Source organism: Charadrius vociferus, unplaced genomic scaffold (assembly GCF_000708025.1).
Source record: "Charadrius vociferus isolate BGI_N301 unplaced genomic scaffold, ASM70802v2 scaffold326, whole genome shotgun sequence".
Taxonomy (NCBI): Eukaryota; Metazoa; Chordata; class Aves; order Charadriiformes; family Charadriidae; genus Charadrius; species Charadrius vociferus.
In genome coordinates, this window is record NW_009649062.1 from 3,842,214 (window position 1) to 3,866,031 (window position 23,818).

A 23,818-nucleotide genomic window follows, 5' to 3' on the forward strand; every position below is an offset into this window, starting at 1 on the left:
ACATTCAAGTTAATAGAATAAAAGTTAGAATCAGGCACAACAGTTTGAAGAAAAGCCACAGCTAAGTGTCAGTTTATGCGTTTTATGCAATCGAAAGGACTTGGAAGGAATGTGAGTTGAGTGCCGTCTTACTGTACTTAAGGTCTTTGCTTGGCTGCCTGTAAAAATTTTAAGGGGAATCACATGTCAGAGTTGCAATATAAATCCAAATAAAATAAACCTTAAAACAAGTCGACATAAAGAATAAAGTTGACATGAAGCAAAATGCTTATCCCTCAAAAAGTAAGAAATGCTGAATATTTGGATGAGGGGTTTGTTAGTGGTTTAGTGTCAAGGAATTTGGATGCTGTAGTTGCAACATAAAACCGATCACTGGATAAATTCTCCAGGTTTTATTGTTTATGTCTTAACATATCATGAATGTACAGTGCAAGAATTGACATTTATGGGAAATGTATCAAGTAGTCTTGGTACGTGGGTACTAGTTCTTTTGGCTGTTAGGGTAAATTGCCTTATTTTATAATGGCATGTGTGCAATCTTGCTTTTAGAAGCATTCCAGTTTGAAAGGGTTCTGACTGCTGCCAAAAATTACTTGAATGTGGGAATCGCATGCGTGTTCATTCAAGTAATCCTTAGTGGTAGCTCTTTGAGCATCATTGATAGGCAGTAAGTTGGCTTCTCCCCTCTTCCTTCTCCTCCTGCAAAGATTACAAGAACTGTGAACCTGTAGGAGAGTGTATGTGATCCAGTGGTCAGAGTGGAACAGGCTGAGAGTGAGGGTTGTCTGGTCTCCAAAGCTGTTCCCCAACTCTGTTAGTTATTTGTTATAGGGTTTATGTGTTCATAAAACTGTTAGTTTTCTTCTGAAGGGTGTAGCATATGGAGAACTGAAAGATTTAAGAGTAATATTAGAGTTGGTTAGTCTTTTTCTATATGGAAGCCATAAAAAGAAAAGATAATCTTTGGGTAGAAGAGTTTCATAACAAAAGAATTTAAATTTGAGAGAGGTAATTTGAGAGAGGTAATTGTGTGACCACCAGATGCAGGTTGAGATTAGGGAGGATTTTAAAACAACAAAAACAGAAACCAAAACAAAACTTGCTTCAGGTCATCAGCTAATGAACTGTAGAAACCTGGAAGAAATTCCTTACTCAAATACAGTTTTGCCTCGTTGGCACTTGCTCTGTGGTATTACTTTGCTTTGAGGCATTTGGCATATCCTGCTGGATTAAGTGTCCTTAGTTATCACTGGTTTGTTACAGCATAGTTGCTTCCATATACGTTTTTAATAGACTGTCATTTTTGTCACATTGCTTTCAACTCTTCTAGTCCACTCTAATTCTTACAACTCTTAAGTTTTAGAAGAAGAAAGTTATTTGCCAGCCAGAAGAGTTATGGTTTTTTTGGTGTTACTGCATTCCCTTGACTGTAAAACAATTCAGTATGTTGCGTCTTGTTCTCTAATTCCAGGAAAGCCAATATTTTCAGTGGACATTCACCCAGATGGGACCAAGTTTGCAACAGGAGGACAAGGTATGTCTGCGTACTGACAGAAGGCAGAATTTTGGGCTATAATAATACTAATCTTGTGCCTTCACAACACTTTAATTGGTTTGATCCTTTTAAAAACACATCACATATCTCTAAGGAACAGATAATTATGTAAGTCATTAAAATGTACTGAAAAGTGCTGCTGTTACTGCAGAAGGCAGGGTTACATTTTCTGTTGCGCTCCTCCTCTTGGACATCATTGAGACAGTAGCTGCAATAATTGAGTTGTGGCCATACTGACCAAATTTCTTTTTTTATTTGAAGAGGAACTGAATGTGAAGTTGGGCTTTTTGACCTGCTAAATAGTAGAGCTATTAGGACAAGAAAAAAATCCAATTATATAAATGGAATAGCTCAAGAAATATGTGCAAAAATATTTGGAGTACAATAGTGAATAATTTTGTTGAATATAGTAATTGCCATTTAGGATTTGAATGTATCTTTTCTCTTTTAAAATACAATTTTACTACAAGTAGTTCATCCTTGTAGTTGGTATCATTATGTACAGTATGATTTTTTTTTTTAACAAGGTTGTATAACTTTTTTTTTAATAGTGTCAAGAAAAATAAAACACTTCTGACTTGCTGTAATTATATCAGAGTGGCACTGTATTCAGATGTTTCCAAAGTTCCCCCTGCAGTAATGCCTACATTTCAGCATCTGTTCTGGAACTGAGATTAAGTTGAAAAGCTCTTTTGCTTTTTTTTTTTTTAAAGGGGGGGGGCTTTCTGTTCTCTTATAGGTCAGGATTCTGGGAAAGTTGTGATCTGGAATATGGCTCCTGTCCTGAAAGAGGAAGATGAAAAGAATGAAAATATTCCCAAGATGCTTTGTCAGATGGACAATCACTTAGGTAACAAAGATTTTTGGTTTGGGTTTTTTTTTTTTTTTCCCTGAATGTTGGTAATTTGCCAAAGCTTTAAAAGTACATGTTTGTGATTACAAAAATCATGTTGTCTCCAGTGGGGAGGAATCAATGAGTGATCTCATACTTGGGCTATATACTTTTTTAGATATTCAGCAGAAAATGTTGTTAAAATGTGGGGAAAATGTACAGAGAAATACAGATACCTTTGGAAATCTCCCTATGAACTTTTTCCAGCTGTGGCCACAAACTAATTGATAACACACATTCTGAGAAACTGGGGAGCTCTGAAGGAAAGGGCAAGAGAAGAAATAAGTATAAAGGAAACACCATGGGAAGTATATTGGTTATAGTTCTAAATTATTCTGGAATTATTGCACATTACATTTGAATGTATAGTCACCTGAACAAGTTGTCCCCTTTCTTTTCTTCAAGATGTGTCTTTCTTTTTTGCCTTCTTAATCCCACCTCATTTACCATAAGCAGTTTCCTTTGTTAAATTAATATTAATCTTTCTTCTTTGAGCTGCTTTTGGTGAAGCTTTTTTAAAAAAGGAATAGGTTGTTTTTTTTTAAAGTAAGAAGTTCCTCAGCTGTTACTGAAAGATAAGTACCAATTTGTTTATCTAAAGCAGACAGAGTAACTGCTTTGAGTGGAAAAAGCACACTTAAATCCTACACGTTGCATGTCAGGTTTTGCGTATTATAAACTCTGTCCCCAGTCCAGAACCACTTATTCTCATGTTTCATCGTACAAACTTTCTTTTCTACATTTCAGCTTGTGTGAACTGTGTGCGATGGTCAAACAATGGCGTTTACTTGGCTTCAGGGGGAGATGACAAGTTGATTATGGTGTGGAAACGAGCTGCGTAAGCGTGTTTCTTTCTTCTCAATTTTGTATTTTATTTCAAGTAGGTTACTCTGTCACGTCTCTTAGTGTTTCTTCCCTGTGCTGGCCTTCTGTAAGCTCATGGCCTTGCCTTTTGGTGCGTAAGGAGCTGAGACTTGTGCCACGACATCGCTGGTGTGGACATTTGGTCTCTGTCTCGTGGGTGGAGTGTGCGTCTGCCTGGGCAGTCTCTCTCCTTTTGAGGAGCTGAGGCATTTCTTTCTCTCCTTGAAGATTTCTGATCCTTCCTGATCAGATTTAAAGAGTTATCTTAAATGTTACCATTTTTTGCTATGCGTAGAAATGGTACATTTTATCGAACCTAATTTTGTAATAACTGAAATTACTTTCTCTAGAAAGTACTTTTTTTTTTCTTCAGTTTTCTTTGCAGCAATAACTGACTATAGAATAGAAATTTACTGTACAGCTGATTTTCTTTATAAAGAACGCTTGAAGAACTTGAGGTCATTCTGTTGATAACTGTTTCTATTTTAATTAGGTACATTGGACCTAGCACTGTGTTTGGTTCTAGTAGCAAACTTACTAATGTTGAGCAGTGGAGGTGTGTATCGATTCTCAGAAGCCATTCAGGGGGTAAGTTAAAAAATGTTGAATGAACATAATTTCCGTGTATCTGGAAAAAAAAATTGGTCTTCAGCATCACATTTTCTTGCTCAAAACTTATATGTTTGGTGGGAAGTCAGTAATTACTTTTAAAAGCAGCAATGAAAATCTAAAAGAAAATGTAATTTTTAATCAAATTTTCATACAAGTAACTTCTGGCGATGTAGTAGAAAACTTCTGGCAACTATGTAGTAGAAAAATTGGCAACTAAGAAAGTTGTATTTTGCTATTCGCTAGCTTAAAAATTAATCTGAATAAAGGAAGCTAAACTGTATTTTTATTTAAATAAATGTTCACACTTGCAATGAATAGTCTCCTGCTTGGCAAAAGATAAAGTTTTTGTAAACCAAAGAATATTAATACTTATTTAGGAAAAAAATAACTAAAGAGCAATGCAACAGGTGGGTAAAACAGATAGTTTCAAAGGCATTTTGCACCTGCTGAGATGAGCTATGTTTAAAATCAAGATTGAAATCGCTCTGATCACTCCAAGTGTATTGGAATAAAGCGAGTGCATTGCAATAGCTGTTGTTGCTTTTTTCATTGAAAACAAGACAAAGTACTTTATACAGGCATTAGTACTACTTATAATCACTAAACATTGTGTTCTCTGCCTTGTATTTATTTTTGTTCCCCATTGAACATGGTAAGTTGGAGATCCTCACTCCCCATGAGTGTTGCTATGTTCTTTCTTGCCTTCCCTCTAGTGAGATGATAACCATTTATTGGTGATAGAAAAAAATGTAGTGATAGAAAAAATGTTGTGACACAGGTTCTTTTTAAAAAGATTTTTGGATTCTCTGATTACCATCAACATCTTAAATGGAATTTTTTTTTTTTTTTAAAACCAGATGTCATGGATGTAGCGTGGTCTCCGCACGATGCCTGGCTGGCATCCTGTAGTGTGGATAACACTGTTGTCATCTGGAATGCTGTCAAATTTCCAGGTGAGAATTCTAACATTTCAGATGTGCAAGAACGTAAAGGTTTGTGACAAACTCTTCCCTCCGCGGCTGTATTTCACTGACTGAAAATCTCTACATGGGAATGGGTTGCCTGTCTTTTGAGATGACAAGCTTGCAATCTGGCGAGTAAGTCCTTCTTCCAAGGTTGGGTGGCAGTGAGCAGTGGATTCCACTCTGCTGTAGACGACAGCTACATTCAGGTTGTGCTGCTGATTTTACATGAAGGTCATTACATGTATGTTCTTTTTTACCTTCTGTACAAAATCCAAAATAGATAGAACTTCAACTTGATATTACATCTATATATGCATATTTTTTTTCCACGTTGCATTGGTACCTACAGGACTTTCCATTCATTTCCCTTTATCTTATTTACTCCATTTTAAATGCTGCTGCTTAATAAGCAGTGTGACCTCACATGCTGAAGGGCAGGAAGGACGGACCAGGGGAGCCTCACAGTAGCAGAAGCTCTGAAGCCTTACGTTTGGCCATTTTCCTTCGTCCATTGCTGCGGTGCTGGCAATTCACACAGTCCTGAGGCCTCTGTTTCTCAGGGACCACGCTGCCAGGTGCAGCCGGCGCAATGCACAGCTTTAGCTGACCTGCGAGGGTGTGTGGCAGTTAGGGAGCATGTGCTTTTATCTGGCTGCTTCTCACCACCTAACCTGATACAGGCTAAACCTCCCATTGTGTGGTGCCCAGTCACTGCCATTTATTTTAGGGTTGCTTCCGATCCTGATATCAGAGTTTTTAGACTTCCAGCCTAGCTGTGTAGCCTGCGCAGCGCTCTCAGCCTCTTCTCTCACACTCTGATAAGCGAGAGATTGACTGAAAGTAGATTACCAGGTCTGCCAGGCTTGTGTGCCTGTTCAGTTGCAACTTTGGCTTAGTTCATGCTTGCTGCACAAAGCTGAATTTGTTGCGATAATCTGTGGGCACAGAGGAAAGTGAATGTTTAAGGAAGTTCCAGTTAAACAGCTGCTTTCCATAGCTTGAAAGTGCTATTCTGAACTGCCCGGGCCCTGTGGGTCTTCCTGCTCTGATCTATTTCTTATAAAGAGTTTTGCACCCCTTATTCTGTCCAGAGTTCTCTTTCCCACTTTTTTTTAATCATTCTTAGCTTAAGTACAGGTTCCAGTTCGGTTGCTATGTTGTTGTTTGTACATTAAAAGAGGTTATATTTAATACGCTGTTTCAAAAAGATCTTGTAAATCTCCTCAACAGTCTGTCCTAAAGAAGATATCAGTAAGTCCTCTCTATTTTCAATTTTGTGTGCACAGAAATTCTTGCCACTTTGAAGGGTCATTCTGGCTTGGTGAAGGGGCTGACCTGGGATCCTGTTGGAAAATATATTGCCTCTCAGGCTGATGATCGAAGTTTGAAGGTTTGGCGGACCATGGACTGGCAGTTGGAAACCAGCATCACAAAACCCTTTGATGAGGTACGTCGGAATGTGTGACCATTCAAAGTGAATTCCTATAGAATGAATGAAAATTGTAAGAATAACTCTGATTCTGCACAAAGATTAGTTAATTTAATAAATTAAACTATCAGATGGCAGATTTAAAAGGGGGGAAAAAGAGAGTTGCTTTCTCACACAACATGTGATTAAATTGAGACTCTCATTGCCATTGGATGTTGTTGGTGCCAAAGGTTTACATGGGTTATGTAAACAGTTAAGTAAATTCCTGGAAATGCAGAGATTATTCCAAGGAAGTACTGGCACACTAATTACATTGCTCTTACGTTCTTCCCTATGCATCTTCTGTTGGCCACTATCAGAAACGAGATAAGTACTTAGGAGGGATCTTTGGTCTGGCATCACAGGGCTGTTACATGATGATGATGGTCAAGAGATCAAATTTCTGGGGACAGAAGGTGGTGCTTAGTGAGTGGAGTGTTTTGCAGTGATCGTATGGTACCATGATTAGTGCAATTACTCTTTGTAACAGACTGTAAGCGCTTGAATTCATGTGTGAGATGGCATTGCAAGCTGAGGTTTCATTATTAGCAGGTGGTGTGCTGCAGCCCTGTCACTAACTAGGACTATGGTGTATACTGAGTATACGGTATCCAAAAAGACTTACATTTTGTTTCCTTTAAAAAAAGTTCTCCCAAGTTCCTTTTTCCCCTTTTTGGTAGGGCTTCATAAGTACACATCACTTGTATACATGGCTGAAGTTGTTGGTGTATGTAATGTCATTCTTTTATATTCAGAAAGGACTGACTTTGTAATCATGTTCCCTAAGTCTAAAATTTAAATAGTTTGTATTAAAAATCCTTTGTTTGTCAAACACTTTCAAAGCTCTAGTATGTTTGTTTTTTTTCTTAGTGTGGAGGGACAACTCATGTGTTGCGTCTTAGCTGGTCACCTGATGGTCACTATCTTGTTTCTGCTCATGCCATGAATAATTCTGGACCTACTGCTCAGATCATTGAGAGAGATGGATGGAAAACCAACATGGATTTTGTAGGGCATCGGAAAGCAGTTACAGTAGTGGTGAGTGAGTGATAGTAATTTATCCCTGATGTAAAACTTCTAATATATGCTTTTTGATAATTTTATGCATAAATGGGACAAGAGGTGGAGATAGTTTTCAAGATTAGTAAAGCAAACGGATGGTGGTGTTTAAAATTGTCAACTTTACATGTTGGAAGCAATCAGCTTGCTCTTGTGATAAGAGAACTGGATATAGATGACCATGATAAGAAGGGGGAGTACAGGAGCATGTTAGGAAAGCCAAACACTAGCTTTGTTAGCTGTTCAGTCACTTGATTAAAGTGACTTAGGTTTCTAGTGGCTTCCTGATCGCTAGTAGAATTAAAATTATTTGCCGTTCCCGTTAAGCATTCAGAAAGCCCCTTAAGAAAGCACATCTGGCTTTTGTCAGTGCTCTTACAGAGTCTGGTTAAGGACTTTGTTTCTATGAGATGTTTCTTTTTCACTCGTAAGTGGAAAACTTGCTTTTAAAGCAGATCTACTAAAATGTAATTACTGTAATAAAATTTGGGGCATCTCATTTGTTCAGAAATTCAATCCAAAAATCTTCAAGAAGAAACAAAAGAATGGGAGCTCCACCAAGTCAAGTTGTCCCTACTGCTGTTGTGCTGTTGGTAGTAAGGATCGATCTCTTTCTGTTTGGGTAAGTGATTTTTTTTTTGCTGCTTTTGAGCTAATGTGGTCATTTGGATAACTTGGGGGTTTAGCACAAAGGTCACATGTACAGCATTAGGTCTTATATTTGGGTTCATGTTTAGTTTTTTTTTTCTCTCTGTTGTTAGAGGATTAGCTGGGGTGAAGAAAGTGGATTGGTATTAGTTCATTTGTCTAAAGCCAAGAGCAGCTAGAAGCCAGGAGCAGAGTATTTTGCCCTGGTAAGTGGGAGGAACTGTTAAGGGAAATAACCTGTTAGCACAGTTAATAAGGATAATTCAGCCCTATTTTCTTCCTATGCCTTTTACTCATTCTCCATGTGACTCTCTTAAGAAAAAGACTTCACTGTTTCCCCATGTTTAGCCCGCCTATCCGTTAATCACTCTTAGAGTCTAGCTTTGTTAGTCTTGCTTTTATGGGTACGAGAATATAGCAGGCCCAGGGTAGCTGTTTCTGAGCATATACACAGCTCATCGTTCTGCTTTATTCTGGTCTGAATCGCTGGCTTCTGGCTTTGCTATGGAAAGGAATGTGGAAGTGAATGAGCTTTTTAAGTAGACTTTCAAGGTTTCAACATCTAGTTTGGGTTTTACTTTAAAATCTACACTAAAATTGTTATTCTGGCTAAGAGAAGAGTAGCTATTCTCACGTTTATAAATGCAAGACAGGTTGTTTGGCAACTGCAAAGGACAGGGAATAAATTTAACTGGTTTGTACAGCTTTGTGATGAGAACACGTGCCAGAACACACCAATTGCTAACTGCAATCTACTATTTATAGATTCCAGTGTGATATTTATCCATCAATCGCTAAATGCATAACACTAAATCTGTTTCTGGCAATGCTACCAGTGCATACCCATATCAAAGTATCACTCTCACTATATTTTACTTTCTATTTATACTATGATTTCATTTAGGGTGCCTGTTGAGGTTATACTAGGTGTTATAGGGATGCAAAGTTATAGGCAGTCTTTGCCCTGAAGAGCTTAATAGATACGTATACAACACAGACCTATGGAAACATAAAAGAAAGAACTACTGAAGATGAGTACTACACTGCGTCGGGGAACCTATAAGCATGAAACGTCCTAGACCACATTGACTTCTCCTGCTTCATTTCAGTCCATTGGTTTAACATTAAAGAGCTTAGAATGCCTCATTTAGAACATTACTGGGAATTTTCATATTTAGTTCTTTATTACTAAGCTGATTTATAAGTATAGAGGAATCCTCTTTAAGAATAATTGTGAGGCAAATTCCCTTTGCTTTTGATAGGCTTCACTTACTTAGACGAGTAGTCTGAGTGAGGACATGGAAACCTAATCTGTTTTCTGTCTTCCTTTTGTGCTGGCAGTCTGCAATATCCTTATCTCAGTAAAGCTTAGAATAGAAGCTGTCTTTAGCGTCTGTGGAATTACTTTATGAGTGGTAGAGTGTGTTCTACAACTGTGATGTAAAGGCAAAATTGGTTAAGAAATTCAGTCTGTTTCAGAAAGGAGCGTTGAATGTCAGCTCTTCTTCTCCAAAAGCTTTTCTGTGCTAGTAGTGGAGTGGGTAACTAGGTGCTTAGATACACCATCAGGCATACAGCTGTCTCCTGGCCAGATGTTGTTTGGTGAATATTGTTAGACTCTGGGAGAGAATTAATGCGGTAATATTTGTGGTACCATAGAACCTCTAAATTTCTGAGTGTTGTTTCTTCTGTTTTAAGCTCACGTGTTTGAAACGACCTTTAGTTGTCATACATGAGCTGTTTGACAAGTCTATCATGGACATCTCCTGGTAAGTTGATTTCTGCTGCTCGTTACAAAAGCCGAAGTGTTGGTATTAACTTTAGGTATACGCATTAACTGGAAATTCCTTAAAACAGTACAGATTGTAGCTGTTGGAACAGAAGTAATTGGTTCCTGAAGTTTTTGACTCTGCTGCAACATCTTTGGTAGTAACATTAGCAACTAGCATGTGGTCACTTGAGATCGTGCAACGTTAAAATTGAATAAAAACTAAACACAGTAAAATGACACAGTAAAATACCTGTGCAATGAGTTCCTACTTGTTATGATTCTCAGATATATATATTTTTTTCATAGAATATGTATTTTATAACACGACATGGTGGACCTGATAAGTTTTACATGCATTATCATAAAAACATAGAATATCAGGTTGGAAGGGACCTCAAAGATCATCTGGTCCAACCTTTCTTGACAAAAGCACAGTCTAGACATGTCTATGAAAAGTTATTGCACTATGCAGTTATGACAAATTCAGGTGAGGTGAGCCTTCTAGGCCAATCTCTCCTTCATGCCTAAGGACACAATATACCAAGAGAGAAAGTCTTTTTTTTTTTTTTTAATGTTTTATGCATACACTCACTTTTACACACACACACACACACACACATTACTCGGAAATCAGTTGAATTGCCTGAAGGATTTTCATGTATAAAAAAAGTAAATGCAATAGCTTTTGTTTCTGGTAAAAATGTAGTCAGACTGTGTTGTTGCAGCACCATGTGAAGGGTGGAAATTGCTCTGTGTTGAAGAGTGGCAGAGGCTGATCAAATAGCAAGTCTCAGAGAAAGGAGAATGAACCCCACCACCAACCACAGGGCATAGCAGAAGAGCAAGTGCTGAGCTTCCACAGGAGGCTGCAGGACATCTCTAGTGATTTGGGTTGGGTTGCAGAACCCACTTTCCCAGCAGTCTACTGTCCCAAATCTTGTTTTCCTCTTTCTGCAGTTAGCGGTGCGCTCTCCTCTCCTGCTTTCTTTGTAAGGCCTGGTCATAAAAATGCAGAAGTTAATATTTCTTTATTCACTGCAGGACTTGAATAACAAGGGAGAAATAACTGTGAGACCCCTCGGTAAATGGTATTAAAAAAAACCCTCTCCATGCATGCATCAGGTGATTTACAGAGTTAAGGGTTCTGTACAAGAAAAGACTAATACTTTTTCATGATAGGCACACAGCTGATTACATAGGTTGTCTTAATTCTCACACTTCCTAACTGTTGAAATTCTGCCTTAATAGCTGTACCAATCTTGGTGGTTTTACACTGTAAATTTTAAAATTTACAATTCTTTAACTTCCTTTTTTCTGTGTGCCACGTGGATTTTGCCATGAAACTGAGCAAAGGACGATAAAAAGTTTTCAAAACCAAAACGTTTTGCTTTCATTAATAGATGAAGGCTAGGAAGCCTGTAAGTGAGGAGTGCTGCTATTGTTGTAGTACAATAGCTTTGAATAGTTGTGTTTTCCTGTAGTGTTTTTTATTTCTCCATCTGCAATTTGGGCATATTTCATGGCATAAAGTTATTGGGAATAATAGCTGGTTAACATTTTGCAATTTCTGAGGAAATGGTTTTATGGGGTATTTGAGAGACAAAGGATCATCAGGAAGCTTGTTATTTTATAATCTGTTTATAAATTGAAATGTATGGCTAAATGTCAATAATATGGAATGTTTCCAGAAACACGTTCCATTCTGAAAACAGACTGAGTAAATTCTGAGAAATCTGGTACTATTATATTGTTGTCTCATTTCTATTTTAGAGTTTTAGGCTTAGATCCATCATCATGATATCTGAACATAATTATGTTTTCATGGAACAATTGCTTGGATCCAGCGGTCAATAGGAGCTCAGCAATTTTTTCTGCTAAGCAAGTTTTTACCATTTTCTAACTTGGAGTAGTGTTGGTTAACCTAGTTATGCGGTGCTGAGGCTAATTTCTCTGGATGTAATGCTATCAGGGCACCAGCCACCATGAAAAAAGACGTTTTCAAAAACCTGTAGCCATGATGCACATAATAAGTTTTTAAACCTTGCTGGACTAATTTGGATAGGACTTCAGAATTCTGCCTGCTTGTCTTTCTCTTCAGTTCTCTGTAACAAGTCAGCTGTAAACCACTACGTCACTGTCTCTGTGAGCTCTATAATTGGAAGTTACTGGGTTAGCAGTCAAAACTCATCGAATATTATTCTTTTCAAATGTGCAATAATAGGGTATATATGGAAGGTTATCATTCCGTTAAGAATAGAATGTATAGTTTCTCCTCTGTGTCTCTTCCACCAAGAAAACCTTTTGAGACCTCCAGAAGAGGGCTACAATATGTCTCCACGTGTAAGAATATGTGCAGTTTGCTTAGAAAAAACAAATAATGAACAATAACAGAATCAAACATATGTTCTTGCCTAGTACAAAGATTTTTGGACTGCTCAGATGCACATCTTGCTTTCTTTTTATTGCTGTTGCTTCAGATAATGATGATAGAGAAGAGGCATTTACCCAACATGTAGAGCTTCTCTCTTAAGAGTCTCGTCCATTCTCCTTCCTATCTTTTTATTTGGACTGTAAGCTCTTGATAGGAATGACTATCTGTTAGTTGTTTCCCATGCATGATGAAACTTCATCTTCCACGGCCCCGAAACAGCGGTTTATATGGCCTTAAAAGTGTACTGATTGCTTATCTACTGAAGGCCTCTTTCTTCACCCAGTTCCATTAGCACACAAATTTTGTACATCTTTTGAAGGAAATAGATTTATCATTTTCTCTCATTGTTGTGAACGCTATTGTGTTTTACCCCTTCAGAAAGATTTTCATGGTGCTGATCATGACACGGGTAGATGTATTGTTCTAATGGCACATTCATGTGTGCAGTCTCCAAAGAAATATTGGCATATGGACTCGTGCTGTCCATCACCCTGTCTCCTTGCTGTCCCACTTCTCTGGTTCCATTGGTAGTTGCTGTGATAATCAATCTTATGCTAAGATTTGTATTGAGCAATTTACTGTATGGCCCCTTTACATTAATGAAAGAGATTGGAAAAAAAAGATGGACCTTTATTTCCTTCAGGACCCTTAATGGACTCGGTATCCTGGTGTGTTCCATGGATGGATCAGTGGCTTTTTTGGACTTTTCCCAGGATGAACTTGGAGATCCACTCAGTGAGGAGGAAAAGGTACAGTAAGCTCTCAGAGAATCTGTGATCATATTTAAGGCATGTCTTGATTCAATTAAAGTAATAGACTATTTATAGAAGTATGTAGTGACTGATTTCCGTATTACAGAAAAATGTGTTATTGTCTACTTTATAAATCATTAAAAAAGAGTAGTCAAGAAACAAATTTGTGAAATTAGTTTCTATTCTGGAAAGAAAGTCTATTTGGAAAACATCCACTTGCTTACACATCATTATACATTTGAAGTAATTATTTGGCCAAGGAAACGAGGAGTGGGTGCTTCAAAACACTTTCAAATTACTCTTTGACTTGCATATATGCAAGTCTTTTTAAACTGATTGCTGTTGGCTGTTTTTTTCCTCTCATTGCTATTAGCAACTAAAGCTTTGAATTCCAATTATTTTACATACTGATTTAGAGTTAGCTGAAAATATAAAGAAAAAAATAATCTGTAGTGTATAAACGATACATAGGGCATTTGCATTTTATGGATTCCATTAGATTTGTGTGATTCCATTACATTAGAACGAGTGATGTCATGCTAGCAGTTGTAGTCACTCTTTTTGTGCGATACATTTTTAACGCCCACAGAGCAACATTCATCAGTCCACCTATGGTAAAAGCCTAGCTATAATGACTGAAGCTCAGTTGTCTACCACCATTATTGAGAATCCAGAGATGCTCAAGTATCAACAGAGACAGCAACAGCAGCAGGTGGAGCAGAAGAACGCGTCCATTAGGGAAGCGTCTGGGACTGCGACAGCGGCTCCCAAAGTGGCAAGCATGGTTAATGGGGAGAGTTTGGAGGACATTAGAAAGGTAGGTGTTCTGGATAGTCACTGTATAGTGTCAAGGGCTAAGCCCATAAATATCAAATTGCGTATGATAAAACCAATTTCTGCTTCGTTATTCATGTTGAACGGCACCTTTCAGCCTGTGAATGGTCCCGTTGGCATTACTGGGACTTGTTGAAAAGTTAAAATGCTTTTAAGCAGAAGTAAGACTGCAAAAAGGCTTGTGGATATTTCTATGATGTGTACAGAAAGGATACCAAAGGTAGCTAATAACAGTCCAGCGGTAGAACTGTGCTTCAGTTTCTCAATGAAAGAGGTTGAAAGCATTATTTAATTCTCCGCTAAACATAGAACACAACTTTTAATGAAGGATTCAAGGCGTACAGATGAAAATGTTTTGGACTTGACTTTCATGTAGAGGCGATCAGAATTCTGTTGTACTTCGTACTACATGAACTTCTACTTAAAAACCTACTGTTGGTCAAAACCCGTGGTATTAAAATACACTTGTATTAATAAAAATGTAGATTGGTTCTATTTATGCTGTAATAGCATGGTTTGAAGACAATATGGGGGGAAAAAAAATCTTTGTTAACAGATTTTTAATTGAGGAATATCTTTCACCTAATACACCTATTCTTGTCAGTTAAAAAAAAAAAAAAGGAAAAAAAGCGTTTCCTATTTATCAGAAACGATGTCAAAATATGTTTCCCAACAGAATCTGTTAAAAAAACAAGTTGAAACACGGACAGCAGATGGTCGGAGAAGGATCACGCCTCTCTGCATAGCTCAGCTGGACACTGGGTATGTTTGGAAGTTGTCTTTAAAATCCTTCTTTAGCTTTTTTTCTTTTTTCCCCAGATGCAAACTCAGAATTCTGATTTATTTTAATCCTACGGCATCTTAAAGCACTTGCTGGAAATACCTTGTGTATGCTTACAGAATGTAGTTTCAACCTGTGTTCTCTTAGCTATAAGATCTCAATTCTAATAGATAAGGCTAATTCTCAATATCTGCCATTATAGATAAGTGAACAATACTCTAGTGTACTGCAGGTTTGTATGAGAAGCGACTCTGGAAAGTTAGGTGGTGGCGGTTTATTTGGGTTGTATATGAGTATCCGCATGTGGAAAAGGGAAGAATAAATAGTTTAGTTAAAATTACACTTTTTCAATTATTTTTAAAAATTATTTTTTAAGTATTTTTGAGAAATATATTTGTTGTTTGTCTTTTTGCTTAGGGATTTTTCTACAGCATTTTTCAATAGCATCCCAATATCTGGATCTCTGTCTGGCTCAATGATGTCTTCTCAAAGTAACCAGCAGCTCATGTCATTAGATTCTAACGCTGTGAATTCCCTTAATACTTCAAAGCCTTCTGTAGAGCCAACAGCAGCCAGTATAAAACCAACAGATGATGCAGTCAATAAAGATGGGTCAGTATTTGCAGTTTTGTTTTTCACTTATATGACTGTTTAGTTTTTAATTCTTGTTTACAGTTCTGTAATCAAGCAATTTTTAAAGTGGTTTCCTTACCGCAAAACTTCAAGAACCTAATATTCCTGAAAACATCAAGATTTTATTAGTGTTTGGTTACTTTAAATAGTGATAAATCAGTAATGAATAAATCCATATACATAGTTCTAGAAGTGAACTTCAGTGCAATGAGGTACACAGTTGATTGCTAATGCTCTAACAAATTGACTTGCTATAGATTACTGGGTTGTTATTAGTAAATAGTAGAAGGTTTTCCAGCAGTGGGAGTAATGAAGCCTGTTTACCATCAAATCCTATCCTGTGTCCTGTAGATCTCCTCTTTTCAAACATGGTAATACTTCTCTGTGTAGCGGCCCCATCGGATAAGAGCGAGCACAGTGACCTTGACTTGTCAGTGCACATACACTGATTAGCTGGTGTGTCTTTCAAGTCAATTATGGAACAACAAAATTTTACTTATGTTTCCCTCCATGGTAACACTGACTTGGTTTCTTCTTCTCTGTGTTTTTATAGCATTTGTAAGAGCACAATGTCATTGGAACCCCTACCACGCCATCAAATGCAGTTGAAATTGGCCACAGATTAAAAAAATTAGTCGGTAGACTATGAGAAGTGATTGACAGATGAAACCGTTAAGTCTCCTTTTCTTTGGAAATCGGACTTCTAACTGCTTTTTAGTACAAACATCAGTTATCTTAGAGCCATTCTTTCTTCCAATTCATTCTCTGAATGAATTGAAAAAATCTCTAAAGTAAACAGCTATTCAAATAGCAGATCCCTGGAATGCTTTTGTGTGGGGAAAACACATTCCTTTCCCTTAGAGTTATGCTTGGGAAGGCCTAATAATTAGTTTGGATTCTTCAACAACAAAATCAAAACCTGGCTTGAATTGTTAGAGCCCAAATTGTTTGATAAACAGCGGAATATGATCTTGTATTTGGTAACCTGAACCAAGGGGTAAAACTGGGAACCCCGGTCATCATTTAAGATAGTGATCCTTTCCCTTCGGGTACCTAAGGACCACCTGAAAGCATCATTTAATTCCTGAATTAAAAATACATAATGAAAAAATTAGGGTCTTTTAATCTAGGTATACCTATGTGGACAGATGAAGCTCTAAGCTCTGATACGTGTCATAAACAGTTTTTGAGAACAGGCAAAGCTTGCAGGATGCTGATGCATGAAAGGGGAAAAAGCATATCCTAATTCATGTATGTACTTGAGTGAAAGGGTTTTGGTATGGTTTCTAGCCAGTGTAATGAATGCTAGCTAGTTGTTATGAGCAATGCAGGTTGCCAATACTAAATTTTTTTCAATCCTTGTTTTCCGCTCCCTTCTATTAACAGTGTAAATGCTACCTCTGCCTCAACTGCTCCTCCTGCATCGTCTTCCTCTGTGTTGACAACTCCATCCAAGATTGAACCTATGAAAGCGTTTGATTCTAGATTTACAGAACGATCCAAAGCCACCTCAGGGACTGCTGTTGTAACAAATACCAATCAGACTGTTGTGGACAGGTAAGACATAGCTGGGGTCAGGACAAAAGAAGAAGGGGGATAGTAATGTAGACATTCAAAATGCTGATTCTCTGTGGTGAGGATGTCATGGTGCTGGCATTCTGGAAATTGTCCTGGGTCTCTTGCACAATCAGAAGGAAGGAGACGGCTGTGAATAGGTAAATTCTTTGCTGGTGTTATCCCTTTGTGCCTTTGTCTCTGGCATTTGGGATCAAGCAGAGTCCTCAAAATATTCTGAAACTATTGTTCCAAGAGGCTGTGTGTGTGCATGCCTTTATGTGTAGCTGCATGCATCTCTACTCCTTAGAAGACAAAAATAGCCAGCCTGCATCTCTGTACAAGAGTGAGATTTACTTCAAGATAAATCACCATGCATGTCTGCAGACAGCCTATCACCATAATAGCCGCTGTTGTGTTTCAGTTTTATGCCTTGAAGGCATGCAGAGAAGATGCTTTGATTTTAAGGGGTTTTGGCTCTGGATCCACATGATTTTAAAGAAAAAGAAGAAAGCCTTTGGTTTTGTGACATAGTGTGTTATGGCATAAGTATTCCTGCTTCACCAAAACAAAGGACAGAAAAAATAGCAGTCTTGAGAAAGAAGTGTGTAGTTCCCCAGCTTATTATCAGTAAAATGTGTTTTCACTAAATGCCTCAATATTTTTATGTCAAAGGGTTTGACCATATGGTGCAGAAGAAAGATGTATTAAATTACTCTCATAATTGCTTCTAATGTGTCAGTAAAGTATGGATAAAAGTGTATTGTTTGGCATAATTCAGATGCCAAAAAAAAGGTTTGGATTGTGCAAGATATTTCTAGGAAGCCAAGTGGTTATGGAATAAGTGGCAAAAAATTGTTGCGAGTTAATAACTAGCTATTGGAGGGAATGGGAAGAGTATGATTAAATGACCTATTTTAGTGTATAATAGTTAACAAGAGCGTTCACGGGCATTCATACTTTGTCATCTTTAGTTATAGTGTATTCCTGAAATGGAGCAGTGAGGTCACTTGTATGGTTTGCAGATATGCATCTTACAGTAGTCAGAACTGAATAGGGAGACTTTTGGGGATAGACAACAGAATGACAAATGAAGTTCTGCATGAGCAAGCAGAAAGTGTAATGTCCGTCGGAGGGGAAAAGATGAACTACTCTTGCATCTTACGGAGTGTTTCAACCCAGGGACAGAGATCTGATTTTAATTGGAACTGAATGCTAAATAAAGTTGTTATTTACATTGCTAACTGCTAGTTTGATTAATTTTTTTAAAGGAGAGAATATATCTGATCAGTTTACATATATATATTGTACATTGTACTTTTGCAGAGGATTTGCCATACCTCTTCGGCTTCCTCTTCTTGCTTTTATGCCTTTTGAAATACACTCAAACAAGGCTAAGAATGTTAACTTCTTACATACAAGAATGCAGTGCATAGGATACGTGGCAGCTGATATAAAATGTGAAATTTTTTTTTTTTTTTACTTGCTCAGACTGAAAGATCAGAATTTAATTAAAGACAATAAGCCCAAGGATATTCTGGAGAGCAGCAGTGACAGTGAAGAAAAAGTTCCAGCTGCTAAACCACTCAGTGCACCCAAGCGGAAACTGGAACTTGAGGGAGAAACGGTAGAAAAGAAGAAAAAAGGAAGACCTCGAAAAGACTCCAGACTTGTACCAGTAACTTTAACTGTTCAGGTGAAATAAATAAGATTCATTGTGGCTTTTGGTGTTCATTTAATAAAGTCAGTCCCATGTTCGCTTGTTCCATCAAGTCAGGGAAACACAAATAGTATCAGTCCCTCAGAATTTTTAGTCATCCCCCTTCCTTGCCTTGAAACTTACTCTTTTTAAAATTTAAGATTATAAAAAGCAGGTGCACGTGGTGTGGCAAATGTGTCTGTCCTTTATATAAATATGCGGCTACTTACGAGACGGTACTGGCATGCTAAGTAGTGATAGCCTGCCAAATCACTGTATAGAATAAAACGAAACACCGTTGTTTTCTGGTGGTCTTGGCTGGAGAGTGGCCCAAGCGCAGGAGTGTGACTTGGATATGGTTAAATGGTTATGAATTATAACTTACACGGTTATGAATTTCCTAGGAACTGTGAAGAAGTAAGGTGCATGAGTGTTTCCATCACTGCAGTGTTTTCCATCTTTTTACATCATTCCAGCATATAGATAGATACCTTTGTTCAGTATTCAGAGCTTAGCTTTTCTGTGCAGTATACCTGAATTTCCATTAACTAGTTGCAGCTGAAAAGGGGAGGGGGTATAAAAAAAGAGACCACATCTACGTTGGTTTGGTTTTTTAATTCTTAGAAGCTATATTAAAAAAATTGTATTTATACAGCTAGTTGGAAAAAGATTAATATTTGCAATAGGTGTTATTTGAAACTTAAAAAAAAAATCTTTCAAATCAATCTATATTACAGAATGTTACTGTTTTTAACTTTTTTTAATGGAAAAACATAACTATTTTTGTAAATTTTTTTTTTCCAGTCTCCAGCTACACTGGCCTCTGAGAAGGATGCTGCTTGCATCTCTGCACCAGCATTAGCACTTAAACTGCCAACCCCAATCCCACAGAAATCATTTACTTTGCAAGTAAGTGGACTATAAGGGAAAAAAAGCTTAATACTTTAAAAAAAAATCCTGCTTTTTTATATTCTTAGATTATTCAGGTCCTTTGATAAATTAATGGTTTAATATATGTATTTGTTCAATCAAGCAAGATGGTATACTTCAGCTTCTAAGAATATGTCTATGTTAGAAAAGTTAATGGCAGATCAGCTAAAAATAGGACACTACTGAACTAGCTAAACTTCAAAGAAGAATATGTCTAGTTCGACAGTCCCCCCCTCCCTGGTTAACCAAAGTGTGTTGTAAAGATAAAAGTCTCCAACGGGAATAACTGCTGCATTGTTATTAGAGTTGTGTTGGTAGTACACTGCTGAAGAGAAAAAACAAGTATTTTCTGAGAGTTCTCTGGAGGTGCTCTGCATCTGAAGAGACTGGCAAATAGTATTACTTTAGGTATTTATGAAATAATTTTACTGTGTGTTTAGGTTGTGGTAGTCTGGTTCTAATTGGAAGATTGTAGGGAGACTGGACACATCTAGACTTGATCTGGTGCCCTGAATTAGGAAGCACAGAACTAGCACAACCTTTCTTTATTCTTATGCTCTGAATGCAAAGAAATTATTTTTGCTCTAGCCAAGACTGATTTTCAGAGGTCTGCTTCTTTTGAAGTACCGTAGTATATTTTGAAGCCACTTTAAACAGAGAATGCCATACTTAAATCTGTTCTTAAAGATGGAATTGTTTTGGAGCCAATTGTTGCTGTTTTTTTGAGTAGTTCTTTTCCTCTTCCAAAAAGTATTTTATTTTTTGTATTTCAGGTAAGTTCAGATCCATCAATGTACCTTGAAGTGGAGAATGAAATTACCACAGTGGGAGGTTCAAAGTTGAGCAGGTTAAAGTGTAATCGAGAAGGAAAGGAATGGGAGACAGTCCTCACCAGTCGAATTCTCACTGCAGCGGGAAGCTGGTAAGAGAGTGTATTTTGGAGGAAGAAGATCCTGAAGGCCAGAAAACATTTTAGGGGTACAAAAGTACACTTTACGGAAAATTAATTACATCTAAACCCACATATTTACAAATAAGTAGAGGTTTTAAAGGTATTTTTATCTACTTATTTGGAAAAGTTGATTAACCAGATCACTTCTGTTAGGGATTCTTCTGATTCTTAGGGCTTGGCTCAAGTTGTCCTACTTCTCATCCAGCTAACCTGCTCTAATACATCGATGCTCTTAAACTCTTATCCTGTGGAGTTTTTTGTAGGGATTCTGACTTATTTCTGTTGACTACTGCTATTTGCTGGTTTTATCACCCACTATTGTAATTTTTACACACTAATAAATGTTTTATGGATAAAAATATGTACTGCTCTTAGTCTTAAGACAAGTTTCTCTCCAAGTATTAGCTGTATGGAGTCACAAATTCTCATTAGCCAGTTAAAACTATTTTCCTGTATATTTACCTTTTCTCCTTTGAATTTCTTCATTAAAGTTGACTAAATCAAGGTAAGTGACAGTTGTTCAAGCGCTAACTACTATAGAATGAAAAATTTGAAACAGGATGTTTTGTGACGTAGAAGTATTTTCCTGAGTCTTTTGCTATTTTATTCCTTACTTTTCTCAACTTTGCTTGTTTCCAACCTCAGAGTTTAAATTGAAATTATATTTCTGAAGCCTAAGCCATGTCCAGGTCTGAAAACAAAGCAGCAGATTTTAAAACTAAATACAAGTACAGGACTGAAGAAGAGCTTGTGTATACCTAAAAGCTTTACTGATATTTCCAACTATACCCCTTGGTCTAATAAAAGATACTGTCTCTGCCTGCAAACCTTCTCTTGCCATCTTCTGTTAGTCCATCCTGGTTATAACCAAATTAAGGAGGCATGGAATGCACCTATATATATACACACATATAGAAATATAATCCGCCTAGGTTTTGGCCTTCCTTTTGGTATCCAGGATTTTTTTTAAAAGCTGTAATAGTTACCTTTTGGGGAATTAGCCCAAGTTGTATGAAAACTTGGGAAATCAGTCTGGTTTTATGTTACTTGCATTTGACAAAATGTAAATTTCTTTTTGTTTGTTTGTTGTTTTTTTTTTTCAGTGAGATTGTAAGTGTAGCCTGTGAGAAACGAACATTGTCAGTATTTTCAGCTTGTGGTCGTCGCCTTCTTCCTCCTATAATATTGAATACACCCATTTCCACCCTACATTGCACAGGTTCTTACATCATGGCTCTCACCACTGCTGCTACGCTCTCTGTTTGGTAAGTACCATATCAGGCTGCAGCAGCTGGCTGGGCTCTGTTCAGCTGTGTCAATGCATTGCTGTTGAAACTGAGGCTTAAACTAAATCAGATCTGAACACAACTCCATTTTTAGATACAATATGAAGAATTAATTGGGCAGGACTTGAATCCTGTTTCTTCTCTGTTCTAAGGTTGTCCATAGTACTGAATTTGATTCTAGAAGGAAGATAGATGATCAGCTAGAAGCTGCTAGTTTAAACAGCCTCCCTAAGACAGACTTGTGTCATGCATATGGAATGGATTGAGGAGGGAAAAAGGAAAAATATGGATATTACCAACTTTCATCATATTTAGCCAATAAAGTAGATTAGTTTCACTGTTAGAAGTACTCTAGACATCTTCAAGATGCCAAGATGAAAGCTGCAGTACTTGTTTACAGTTGTTGAATTTAACCTTATGTCTCATGCAAGTTAGAGCTCCTAAAGGAGTTATTTGGATCCTTAGTGTTTGCTCAGCTGTAATGAGGTTTCCTGACAAAAGCCATAAAAGCTGTTCAATGCTATTGACTTCTATGTTGCCGTAAGGGGTTTGAGTTTGCCAAAATAATTTTGTCAAAGCAGTGAAAAAAATGTCAAAACCAAACTCCAGAAAAATCCCCCCCCACTTTGTCATGAATGTTGAAGAACTGCATTTGTTATATGATTTTATAGTATTCAGTTGTTTGTAAACTGCAGACTTCTTTTGTCTTTTTCAGGGATGTTCACAAGCAGACAGCCATTGTTAGAGATGAGTCTTTGCAAACAATATTTTCAGGTAATATAAAAGGTCATTTAGTTACCAACCTTTGAGCCCACCTGTGCTATTTAGTGCCACTTGTGGATACACTGAAATTTTACGAAACCTAAATAGTCTAAACAAATAATTTTCCTTTGTTACTGTGTAATAAAAGGAAGTCGTTGGCAATGTTGAAACACAGTAGAAATAACTGAGGTGAGAATATCAGCGGGTAACGGACTTGTACAAGATTCTGTGGCTGGTTATATTCTGGCTTGCTTCTGAATGTGAAAATTCAGTATTGTGAAGATCACAAACCAAATATTTTATGTAAATCTGCTATTACATCAATTTCTCTGTGTGTACTTTGCATGCATATTATCTTAATGATGAACAACAACTGATTATTTCAGATTTGTTATTTCAAAATCTTTAGTTTCTATCATTGCCATTATCTGGCCTGAAACAAATTATCAAAAAAGCAGTGTCTCAGAGCATATTGGCTTCTATTTTAGCTTTAATCCGTATAGTACTAATCAAAACTAGCTAGAGAAGTAGTTGTACTAGCAGGTTGCAAACATCTTCATTAGAAATTACATGCACAAACCCTGGGCCTGGGATATGCTGGGAAATAAGAGACTCCAGCTATCCCACTGATACTACCTTCTTAGAGAGCACGCTTTTCTAAGTATGATGGATTTTAGAATTTTAACTTAATGGGAAAAAGAAAGATAAAAGGCTTCTTGGGTGAGACATGGCAGAATTGCTGAAGATTGCCCCTAGATATGGAGAATGTTTCCAATTAAGCCAATGTACTGTATAAATTACAGCATCAAGATTGATAATGTAATTTGCAGAAGAGTGATTTTAATGCTGCTGCACTGAGCCTCATCCTCACTATCATTATCTTGTGTTTTGACCTTCCTATCAGTGCTTGAGAATAACATTTACCGAACCTTTTTCTGTTGGTTGCTATGTCTGATAATTAATGGTGGATAGCATTTTTTACCATTATGAATGTTATGCAAGACTCCAAAAGAAATATCTTGGTCTGACTTGACTTGTAGGAAGCGATGCAACTGTCTCTCAGATCTTGCTGACTCAGCATGGTATACCTGTAATGAGCATGTCTGATGGAAAGGCATACTGTTTTAATCCTTCTCTTTCTACATGGTAAGTTATATAGTATTTCCTGCTTTTATAATTTAACTGAACTGACGTGTTCAGTTTCACTCCATGTTTTCAAGGTTAGTCTGAGTAGGATCACACTCCAGCCTTAGCTTTGGTTTAGTTCACCAGTGTATGTCGAGGCTTTATTACATTGTTATGGTTTCTTATGTTTAAAATAAATTTTAAAAAAGAAAAAGTTAAACCACAGCTGAATTTATCACTCTTTC

At 37.2% G+C, this 23,818-nt stretch overlaps 1 protein-coding gene across 1 annotated transcript in view; it reads left to right on the forward strand.

The window, feature by feature from the left end:
- Nucleotides 1-254: 254 nt before the first annotated feature.
- The window catches only part of LOC104289232 (protein HIRA), a 29,435-nt gene continuing 5,871 nt past the window's right edge, over nt 255-23,818 (forward strand). The window contains exons 1-21 of the mRNA XM_009888148.1: nt 255-282; nt 1,472-1,534; nt 2,295-2,405; nt 3,195-3,285; nt 3,805-3,899; nt 4,781-4,876; nt 6,175-6,335; nt 7,227-7,394; nt 7,924-8,037; nt 9,762-9,832; nt 12,909-13,014; nt 13,607-13,834; nt 14,528-14,613; nt 15,050-15,244; nt 16,652-16,822; nt 18,311-18,515; nt 19,323-19,427; nt 20,222-20,370; nt 21,504-21,665; nt 22,402-22,460; nt 23,489-23,594. Coding sequence (XP_009886450.1) covers nt 255-282; nt 1,472-1,534; nt 2,295-2,405; nt 3,195-3,285; nt 3,805-3,899; nt 4,781-4,876; nt 6,175-6,335; nt 7,227-7,394; nt 7,924-8,037; nt 9,762-9,832; nt 12,909-13,014; nt 13,607-13,834; nt 14,528-14,613; nt 15,050-15,244; nt 16,652-16,822; nt 18,311-18,515; nt 19,323-19,427; nt 20,222-20,370; nt 21,504-21,665; nt 22,402-22,460; nt 23,489-23,594 — 2,570 coding nt within the window. The remainder of the gene's footprint in view (nt 283-1,471; nt 1,535-2,294; nt 2,406-3,194; nt 3,286-3,804; nt 3,900-4,780; nt 4,877-6,174; nt 6,336-7,226; nt 7,395-7,923; nt 8,038-9,761; nt 9,833-12,908; nt 13,015-13,606; nt 13,835-14,527; nt 14,614-15,049; nt 15,245-16,651; nt 16,823-18,310; nt 18,516-19,322; nt 19,428-20,221; nt 20,371-21,503; nt 21,666-22,401; nt 22,461-23,488; nt 23,595-23,818) is intronic.